This window comes from Ictalurus furcatus, chromosome 17 (genome assembly GCF_023375685.1).
Source record: "Ictalurus furcatus strain D&B chromosome 17, Billie_1.0, whole genome shotgun sequence".
Lineage (NCBI taxonomy): Eukaryota > Metazoa > Chordata > Actinopteri > Siluriformes > Ictaluridae > Ictalurus > Ictalurus furcatus.
In genome coordinates, this window is record NC_071271.1 from 25,696,705 (window position 1) to 25,708,273 (window position 11,569).

The window sequence follows — 11,569 nt, forward strand, 5'->3', positions numbered from 1 at the left end:
CACAGGTGCCATATATATATATATATCACACAACTCGCTTAATTGCCCCCGTCACCTGATCATGGCAGGCCTATAAATAGGCATAATAGGCCTATTTAGGCCTATAAATAGGCACGATGCCGGTCGCGTGCGAGGGCCGCTCCCATAGTGTTATGCTAAACGCAACATCTCGTTCCCTTCTCAGGGAACAGGGTTACATGCGTAACCCAGACATTTTCCATTGCTTAGTCCAGTCTATAAATCACCACACCTTTTATCTGACGTGAGTTTCTGATCAGTTTTATCCTATTGGCTTGCCTGGCCTGGTTCTTTTATCAAACCCTGCATTTCATCCAAACCTGCTTGAGATATGTTTCATAGTGTACATGACAATGTACACTATAGGACAACAATAATAGTACTCGATTAAAATCAACCCATCAAAAGGGCCAGCTGTGTTACTTCCTCTATAGCCCTTTTACTTTATTAGAGGCAACACTTGACTCGACTGATCACTTGACCGTTCAGTTAAATCTTACATTGCTGATTAATTTAGTCACATCCAGTCGATTCTCTTTAGGACATTTAAACATTTTAAAACTTTGTCTGTTCTTGGCTGTGCGGAGTGTGTAAGCATGACTCTGTGTTTTGATGTTTATGTCACATGCAGGAGTACCAAATACATTTTGACAGCTGGTATTTTATTACAAGCTGAATTAATTAGGTCTATGTCATTTTTTCTACAGCACATAATGCAATTTTGTGATGAATTAATCTATTTCCTCATGTGTTTTAGTTATCTTTAGACAGACTATTTTTACTACTATGTTTGCTTTTTGAGTATTTGACTTCTCACATTACCTTTGCAGAAAGATACAGTGCACGAGATTAGAAAGTGAATAAAAACATTTTCAGGTCATTTGGTTTAAATATACTGATGGTTTCTTCTAGTTGACTTGTCAAAATATGTTATAGACAGAAATTTCTGGTTGTTTACCAGAATTCAGTGAGTGCAAGTGTGAGTGAGCTGGTCCAAGTCCGTGAGTGTACAGGTGCATCACAAAAAATTAGAATACCGTGAAAAAGTCAATTTTTTCCCATAATTTAATTCAAAAAGTGGAACTTTCGAATATTCTAGATTCATTACACAAAGTGAAATATTTCAATCCTTTTTTTTTTTGTTAAATTTTGATGATTATGACTTACAGCTCATGGAAATCAAAAATCTATTGAAATATTTTGAGATACTGGGCTTTTGATTTTTATGAGCTGTAAGCCATAATCAGGAAGATTTCAAAAAAAAAAAAAAAAGGTTGAAATATTTAACTTTCTGTATAATAAATCTAGAATATACGAAAGTTCTACTTTTTGAATTAAATTACAGAAAAAAATGAACTTTCTATGACATTCTAATTTTTTGAGATGCACCTGTAAGGGTATGTGAGCCGGAGCAATGTGGAACAGCATTTGGTCCCCTAACTTTGAGGAAGGTAAACACTGGTGTTTACTGCTTGTATTGTGGCATGATGGATAAAGGGAACACAACCTGCAGCCACAGATCAGAGGCAGTTGGTTGTAAACATGAGCATAATGTTATTAAATGTCAGAATTGTGGTAAAAAACCAAGCAACAATCAGGCAAACATAGGAAAAATGGGTTTAAAAAACACACACACACAGAAAGCAGATCTAAACCTTAGTCACATTGGGGAAATACTGCTCAGACAGCAAACACTAGCAAAGAATATAAATGCTATTTGAGTAGACAACATAATTGAGGCAAATAGAAAGCTGAGTTCAGCTGAGTGTTCAGGCTGGAGCAGGGACTCCTGTATAATGATGTGAGAATAATGCATAAATTCCATTTCAAAGTATGTACATTCAGAATGATCCATTATGCTATATAGATATAATTTTTTAATACTTCAGATATGTACATGCTACACAAAAACACAGATTATACTACAGCTAACTTGGCTGTTTTATTCATTTATCTATTTTAAAAAATCATTATATTTTCTGTTCTTATGGGATTGGTCATGAGCAAGAGCAGGAAGAGTGATAATTTGCAGAGCTAGAAGAAGAGGGAGATTATTATGAGTGGAGGAACCTCTCTGTTCATATGTGTTAAATTCACAGGAAAGCTAAAACAATGCAAGAATATGAATTCAGAATAATGTCAAAATACTCTTATAGAAAGATATAATTGTTATGTTCTTTTTAAGGTTAAATGATTAAATATTTGAAGAACTGAAAATATTAAATACAACATAAAATACACTTTGTACAAACTTTTTATTGCTTGTATCCCATGTGGTCTCAACATGCATCCTTTCATTTTAAACAGAATCAATATTTGAAAGGTATTGCAGTGTATCATCTAATTTATTTTAGAATGAAATACACCCAAATTTGACCTGGATTTATGTACAGTTCACTTTAAACAACAGTTTATATACATGCTTTGAATAAATTGAATAAAGAAATGTTAACGCTTGGAAAATACCAGGCTTTGCCCAGCCTGTGCAAAATAAATTCAACCTTTGAGATTAGGTCCTTTGTTGTACAATCATATCAAGGTAGTGTGTTTCTTTACCTGCCCATTACAAAGTAGCCATCAATATATACTGTATGTTTTATAGATTTGGGGCTTTCTCCTCAGTGATCAAATCATTCAACCGTTTGATTACTATTTGATGCTGTGTAGATCCGATTACAGTACAACACAAATACAATAACACAATCCACATGTATCAGAATATATTTCAAGATATGACAAATTAGGTCAAGCTAACTTGGCCTTTTTCTAAATGTTCTTATAATAATCTTCTTAACTTCTTCAGTTTTTAGACTATACAGTAAAGGATTTATCATTGGAGGTAGCAGGCTATACAGCATAATGATGGCTATTTGCAAATCAGCATTAAATGTGATCCCTACATTGGCGGCCAAGTAATTAAAACACCTTGGTAAGAAGAAGAGCGCAATTATAATGAGTTGAGAACTACATGTGGAAAAAGTCTTTAGCCGCCCCTGTATACTTGATATTTGTAGGACAGCTAGAATAATGAAAGAATATGAGACCACAATAATGGCAAGAGATCCCAGCAATACTACCATGGCATAAACAAAAGCTGGTAAACTATATGGAGTCCTGTCAGTGCATGCAAGTCGGGTAATAGATATGTGATCACAATAGCAGTGTAAAATGGTGTTGGCTCCACAGTAAGGTAGGGGGGAAGCCCGAACAACCATCATTATACTGCAAGGATGAGAAAAAACCCAAACTGCTAGGCTCAGAATTACTATATTCCTGTTTGACATAAGACTGTGGTAATGAAATGGGAAGCAGACTGCTATATATCGATCTATGGCCATTACAGCTAGTGTGTATGAATTGACCACACCAAAATAATGCACTAAGTACATCTGAAAAAAACAAGCTGCAAAAGAAATGGTCCCATCTTGGAACCAATATCGAGCAATGATCTTTGGTAAGGTGCATGTACTGAACAATACATCAGACAACACAAGACTTACGTAAATGTAATACATGGGTTTATGGAGACTTTTGTTTGTTGCAAACAACAGAAGAAAAATTCCATTCCCTATCACGATGCACACATAAACTAAGAACATAACTGCAGATACAAGGGCATAGTAATTTGGACGAAGTCCAGGAAAACCAACTATAAAAAAGTCCTTCACAAATGTCATGTTTCCTCCTGACATGATTTGATGTCCTTAAAGAGAAAATTTCAGATTTAATGCAAATACAGAGTATATACAAATTAAAATGGTTACACAATACAAAATGAGTAAAAATTGTTTAATTATTGTTACATTACATCTATCTTGATTTTAGATAGATTGTGATATTAAGTATAGATTTCAAAACAAACGCCAATGATATAAATTACCAAAAGATATCTAGACATTATGCATACCCTACATACCTTTTCAATGTGTTGGTAACGGTCATAGCATCAGGAAATGTGTCTTTACTCCAGGGCAATTTATTTATCTAACAGTCAGTGTACATGTCACATGACTAGCAAGAAATGCAAGTCTACACAACAGCTCCTGAGATTTATGCAAGAAGCTACATTTTAATGTCTAAAATTACAGTGTGAATAACCGCACCACGTTTTTACAACATACCTCTGAGTGATTTTATTTGTTGGATTTTTTTCACTAGAGAAAAAAAAAAAAGAGACAAAGACTGACATGTAAATTGGAGCATTATGAAAACATAGTAGAAAACCACTGGGCTGATTAACAGAAATTGTACTAAATTGTAACGCTAAATTGTAAACCTCTCAAACCAAAAATCATCTGCTCCTATAAAATATTTTAAACACAATTAAACTATTAGGGTTGAGTGTTAATTAAATCGTGATCTCATTGATAATAATGCATAACAATAATGATGTGGGGCAAATAATTACACAGTACACATACTTGAAGGCCAGTAGGCAGCTGCATTTCTGATATATTTCTTTAGTGTTTCAAGTCTGTAATGCGCTACTGGGTCCATACTGTGTTTCCTCTGAATACCAAACATTGTAAACAGAAATGTTATAACAATTTCATACAAAATTTATGGTTCCATCATCTGTCCTTTTCTGTAACTTGTACTTGTCAGGAAACAGTTGAGGATGCATGTACTCAGTGGTTTTATTAATAGAGGCAAACAAGACAAAGATGTAATCCAGAAGCATGGTCAAAAAACAGGCAATGAGCAAACAACAAACAAGGGCAAGCAAGAGAGAAAACATGAATAACACAAACTAGATCAGGCCACGTAAGCAAACAGTAAATCAAGGCTTGGTATTGACTGGCAATGATGCAGAGTGTATACTTTGATACGAGTGTTTGCGAAGTGTCTTAGCACATGGACCTAGACGATTGGGGTGGCATGCATGAAAGTCCCAACCCAGTAGGGGGGTAGCGCAGTTTACCATCTCGACATTGTGAATCCTGTATCTCTTATATGGCCTTCAATGTCCAGGGGTTCGGGGGGGGGGGGGGGGATGGGTGGAGGGGAGACTGCCCTCTGTGAGGGGACCTGAAGTGACTAGTTTGAGATGGGAAACATGGAACCATAGGGCTAAGCGACTTGTCATGGTAATTACAGCTTGTAGGTGATGTTGTTTATTCTATGGAGGTCTTTGAATAGGCCGGTGAATTTGTGTGACAATTTTCGGCTTCCCTCTGTGACCCTTAGGTGTCTGGTAGAAAGCCATACCTGGTTTGTAGCTGGTTGTCTCTCCACATTATCCGCAAATTTCTTGCTTGTTTGGGCTGCATGCTCTAGATGTTGGCGGGCCTGGTCACACATCTGCTCAGTCTGCTGGAACCAGCTATCCACAGCAGGTGAGCATGTGACCTTCACATGATGATGCTCACTAGAACTGTGTACTGGTCGGCACTACACTGTCACTTACTGTGCCTATTGTCCTGTTTTAGTAGTTACTGTACACATTTGCACGTGCACTTTATGTAGAAGGTGTAGGACTTATTTAGTTCAGTGTTGCCTCATGTGGTTAGTATGTTTTTTTATGCAGCACCGTGGTCCTGGAGGAACGTTGTTTCATTTCACTGAGTACTGTACCAGCTCTATAAATGTTAAAATGACAATAAAAGCCACTTGACTTGACTTAAAAATGTGGTGCAGATAGCAACAACTCTCCACCTTCTGACAGGCAAACTCTTTCTCTATAGGTTCACCACAGCAAAAAGGAACACTAGATACAATATTGCTCTGCTACAGGACAAGACAGTGGCAGAGGAGTTATGAATTAGTCTCTCAGTATCGCTCTCAGTTTCTGGGAAGGTCTGGAACAGCATTATCCTTGAGAGCGTAAAGGGATCCATGGACATGGAGCTGAGACACCAGCATGCCGCTTTCTGATAGGATAGGTCCAATCACATAGCCACCCTGCACATTATAGTAAAGCAATTGATAGAATGAAACTCTTTGCTCTGATGGTATACTTCAGCACACCAGGAAAGCTGGTCTACATCATCCAAGATGAGATGTACCAACACTCCCCTTGTAGAGTAAGATACAACAGCTGTCTCATCAATGGTTCAACAGTGGAAAATGGAGTCAGATAGGGCTGTCTGCTATCTCCCTACTCTTCCTATCAGCTGTGGACTGGATTATGTGCAAGACAACAGACAGACATTCAGAACTGAGAAATTCAGTGACCACCTTGGTCTCAGCTGGGCAACCTGGACTTCGCAGATGACAGTCATAGCATCTTATATAGTACACACTGGCAGATGCAAACCAAGATATCATACAATCCTGGCAGGCCTGTCTATTAAAAAGACAAGACCAAGGTCATGCACACCTGTGATGATTGCATCAGGTTGGAAGGAATAGTGGAAAAGTGAACACTTTCACATACCTTGGCAGTGCTAGGGAAGGATGGAGGGACACATGCAGACATGCAGGCAAAGATAGGGAATGCATACAGCATGCCTGACTCTTAGATCCATTTGGAACTCCAAGGGGATAGCCAAGAACACCAAGCTCCAAATGCTCCAAACAAATGTGTGTTCAGGGCTCCTCTATGGCTCAGAAATATGGTGAACAACAACTACACCAAAAAGCAAACTTTAGACCTTCATCAATAAGGACGTTTGGACCATCCTGTAGATAAATTGGCGGAAAAGTATCTGGAAAGATACAGGACAAGAGAGGATTGAGGTTGAGATCAGGAAAAAGAAATTGGACTGGTTCAGACACGCTCTAAAAACCTGCAAACAATGTAACTAGAGAATTGCTAACATGGAACCAGGAGGAGAAAAGAAGCGGTAGAAGACCCAGAAACACCTGGAGAAGTTCACTCACGGCAGAATCGAAGGAGCAAGGATATACCTGGAAGAAAGCAACATTAGGGATGACCTGTGCTAGACTAGCAGGGACAGGATTAAGTCAAGTCAATTTCCAAGTCAAGTCAGTCACCATTGCTCAAAGAATAGCTATTTTCAGGCAAAGGGATTCAAGACTGATTTCTAGTTTCACTCATGATGTGCATGTTTTGACCACAGACAGTTATGGAATTCTCTGACTGTAGGAGGAATGGTTTATATGAACAAATGGGCATAAGGGTGACATTGCTGCTGCGTCTGCTGCTACTGCTGTGACCTGTGGTGTTGTCTGTTGCTACTTTGACCTGTGGTCGTGACTGCTATTGCTCTGACCTGAATTTTTTTCTTCTTCTTGCAATTTAAAAACACCTAAGGTATTTATCATTTTTGGCATCAGTCTGGGCCTTTGTTTCCCATTTTGTGCAAGTTTAGACAGGTCTCAACATGATATGAGTCACATTTGGTGAAGATTGGACAAAATTTGGAGGAGTAGCAGAAATAGCACTTAGATGGAAGCATTTTTGGCATTTTATTGTAATTTTTGACCCATAAGTGCTGTTGTCATGAGATGTGTTGCATAGCCTCAGGGCATGGTCATGAAGATGCCTACCAAGATTTGTGTCAGTGTGCAAGGTTGTTGCTGAGATACAGGCTCACATCCTGTTCGGTGGCTTGGCCATCAGATCTGTTGGTAATATTATGGGCAAACTGTTTGGAATATAAACATTCTTTTGATAACTTTTTTCCAGGTTGGTCTGAAGATGATGTATGCCAAATTTGGTGTTGATCAGACATAATTTGTAGGAGAAGTAGTGGGGAGAAAAAAGCTTTTGACAAAAGAGTGTACTGGAAGTACACTTGAATTTCAGATGTTAGTGTTCACTTCAGCATATTACAGGAAATGATAGGGGAAAAAATGGCATTGGCACTATTGGCTATTGGTATTGCCGAACAGCAAGTTGTGTTAGCAACCAGCAGACAATAGCAGGTTGTATTAGCAACAAGCTAGCCGGCTAATGATAACTCGAATATTAATTTTTTTTCAAAACATCGATTAGTAATTTATCACGATTATTCACTGATTTTAGGGAAATTTTTTGTTTGCACTTTCACATTTAATAAACAGACCACTGCTTTTACCTCCATGTTGTGCTACATTCCCGCTAATGTACAAATCTTTGCATCAAATTAGACTGGTCCTTAATGTGCATCATCTTGTAGAAGCAAAATATAAATACACTTGTACTCAAAATATAGGCTAAGTAAAAATAAAAATGCCATCAACCATATGAAAATATGCATCAAATATAACAATATGCAACCAAATGAAAACAATTCAGGTCCATGCAGAAAAGGCAACAACAGTGTTTACAGGAGGAGAGACGCAGCCAAATCACCCAATAGAGTGGTGCAGGGATTACGTCATTTTGTACCAAAACTCGGAAGTTATCATCACACTGTTTCCTTGACAAAAACCCAATAGGATTTTCACATAGGCCTTTGGATTATTGCAAAAAATAAGCTATGTGATCAACGTAGCTGGAGCTGTCGGTTTTACAGTGGAAACCTCCATGTGGGTGGTGGGGGAGAAGGCCTCAGATGAAGTGTGAGAAGGATTAGGAGCATTTTCCTTCTTCTCTGTAACAATAAATAATCATGAATACAAAGTACAATAAGTACCCAAAATCACCCGTAGTAAACTGACTTTTATATTTATATAATAACACTAATAATTCTATATTTCTATTTAGCTATCAAAGAACCCATGCTGGTACATTTGCTGTTGTTTATTATTATAAAGAATGCAGTGCCAAGCTACATGCAGAAAAATTCAGAAAAATATTTTACGTACTCTTCAAGGACCTTGTCCACGCCATGCTGAAATGCTCCTCGGCTCAATCCACACTGTCTTCCTCCAAAAGAAACCTCCAATTCCTCGCCAGTCATGGGGTGGTCACACTAGGATTTAGCGCGCAAACGCATCCGAAAACGGCAGACCGGAAACACAAGCAAGCTACGTGATTAAATTTGGTGCACTCTGACCTGCGTAATTGGATCACGTGAAGACGTGTGGCCAATAGATGATCGCAACGTCACTGCGTTACCTCTAGTAAAAAATAAACAAATAAATAAATAAATAAGAAAAAAATGGAAGCGCTAATTTTAGCGATATCGCGCTATACTTTACAACACAGCTTTGAAAGATTATAAAAACAACTTAAAAAGAAAGTCTGCCCAGTTTTGACGGATGATGTCATATCCTGTTCCCGCCCATATTCACAGTGGCGGCTGACAATAATACGCATGCTTATCTGAAAAATAATTCATTTGTTTGTACTGATTGAAAATGGTTTTAATAAGATAATGAAAAAAACATATTAATGCAACAAATCATACTAATGAACTGAAATGAACTGCTTCTGAGGTCTTTGACACCATGGAGTGAGTGTGTGGAGAAGCTCTCCTCATTTACTGATAGATGTCCTGCTGCAATCAGCAGTGCCATCAAAGAGACAATCTCCCAGATGAAAACTGACGGAGAACTTTTGCCAGTAGCAGCTCCTGAGACACAGTGTGTCAGCCACTTGTTCTTAATGCACTTGTTCATCTCAGGCATTTCTTGATGTCAGGAATTTGTATGTCAAGTATTTGTTTGACTAGAAAATTTGACATGGAAATGCATATTCTGATTTGACATTATACTTCAAAAATTAATGTTACAACGTTTTGATGGTATGTAACATTTAAAAAAAAAAAACCTTTACAACTGTTTGCATTAATATGATTTCTGTTTTTTTTCATTAATTTATTAAAAAACAATACTGTTCAGTAGTTACATTTACAAATAAACAATTTTAAAAGCATTTATAATGCATAATATGCACATCTTTACGATTTCTTAACATTTGCATTATGGCATTAAGCCAGCAATTATGCATTTATAAAGGATAGTAATTGTATTATCACTCACAATAAGTATTTATAAGGCAGCACAACACAACTATCAACAAGAAAATTAAATAATTGGACATAGAAATAAATCTGCTTTACCAATAAGTCATTATAATTATAATGTGCAGGCTGCATTTTTATGAATACATTAATGGAACCTTCAGACTGACTAATTTATACTTATAAATTGGTGTATAATGCATTATGATGGGCACTGAAAAAGCAAGTGTATCACTTATAAGTAATTCTAACAATAATATAAATGTAGCTAGAACTGTATATATATATATATATATATATATATATATATATATATATATATATATATATATATAATTGCGAGTCAGCATTAAATGTGATACCTATGTTGGCGGCCAAGTAATTAAAACACCTTGGTAAGAAGAAGAGCGCAATTATAATGAGTTGTGAACTACATGTGGAAAAAGTCTTTAGATGCCCCTGTGTACTTGATATTTGAAGGACAGCTAGAATAATGCAGGAGAACACAATAATAAGAGATCCCAACAATACTACCATGGCATAAACAAAAGCTGGAAAACTATATGGAGTCCTGTCAGTGCATGCAAGTCGGGGAATAGATATGTGATCACAATAGCAGTGTACAGTGGTGTTAGCGCCACAATAAGGAAGTGGGGAAGCTGGAACAACCATCATTAAACTGGAAGGATGTGAGAAAAACCAGACTGCTAGGCTCAAAATTAGTATATTTCTATTTGACATAATAGTATGGTAATGAAATGGGTAGCAAACTGCTATATATTGAGCTATGGCCATTACAGCTAGTGTGTATGAACTGACCACACCAAAATAATGCACTAAGTACATCTGAAAAAAACAAGCTGCAAAAGGAATGGTCCCATCTTGAAACCAATATCTAGCAATGATCTTTGGTAAGGTGCAGGTACTGAGCAACACATCAGTGTCATATATCAAGGAGGTAACTCTGGACTTCATTTCCCAGCAGTCACTGCACCATATTACTGTCACATGACCACCTGCACCTGTATCATGTTTTTGTTTAACGAGCACCCATATATATAGCCACTGTTTGCACTGCTTCTTTGTCTCACGTAATTGTCTTCTTGACCTGTGTCCCTGTACCATGTTTGGTTTAATAGTTTATGTTTAGCCTTAGCCACAGTATTTTGCCGAGTTGTCTTCGTGTCTTTGTTTTGTTGTTCGTTTGTTCATTAAATTGTTTGGAAATCTGTGATTGCTTCCATAACCATCTTTGAAACGTGACAATCAGAAAACACAAGACTTATATAAATAAAAATACATGGGTTTATGAAGGCTTTTGTTTGTTGCAAACAAGAGAAGAAAAAAATCCATTCCCTATCAAGATACACATATAAACTAAGAACATAAAAGCAGATACAAGGGCATAGTAGTCAGGATGAAGTCCAGAAACACAAACAATGAAAAGTCCTTCACAAATGTCATGTTTCCGTCTGGCATCATGATCTATTGTTCTTAAAGAGAAAATATAGAAAAATGGCAGCATCATACTAAGTAATGTACACTGTATATATGAATGTAATTGCCTTATAAATTAAACTGGTTATAAAGTACAAAGAAAATATTATTATTATTAATTTCTCTTTATTTTAGATTGTTATATTAACTATAATTTCAAACTTAAATGACAATGATATGAATTACCAAAACACATTCAGACATATGTCCTCTCCATACCTTTTAAAGGGTGTTGCTAACTGTCACTGCACATCAGAAAA

At 36.9% G+C, this 11,569-nt stretch overlaps 2 protein-coding genes across 2 annotated transcripts; both read right to left on the reverse strand.

Annotated features, from left to right (window-relative positions):
• Positions 1-2,703: 2,703 nt before the first annotated feature.
• Positions 2,704-3,710, reverse strand: LOC128621541 (olfactory receptor 2AT4-like). The gene has a single exon (XM_053647391.1). It carries the CDS (start codon positions 3,708-3,710, stop codon positions 2,769-2,771), a length of 942 nt encoding a protein of 313 aa, XP_053503366.1. The 3' UTR covers positions 2,704-2,768.
• Positions 3,711-10,130: 6,420 nt separating this feature from the next.
• Positions 10,131-11,063, reverse strand: LOC128621569 (olfactory receptor 2AT4-like; the record flags this gene model as incomplete). Its single annotated transcript, XM_053647430.1, has 1 exon — positions 10,131-11,063. A coding segment is annotated over exon 1 (807 nt), but the record flags the coding sequence as incomplete, so codon positions are not given.
• Between the last annotated feature and the right edge of the window lie 506 nt (positions 11,064-11,569).

Excerpts from the sequence above, each read along its gene's own strand:
- LOC128621541 (XM_053647391.1), bottom strand. The coding sequence starts at position 3,710 with ATGTCAGGAGGAAACATGACATTTGTGAAGGACTTTTTTATAGTTGGT.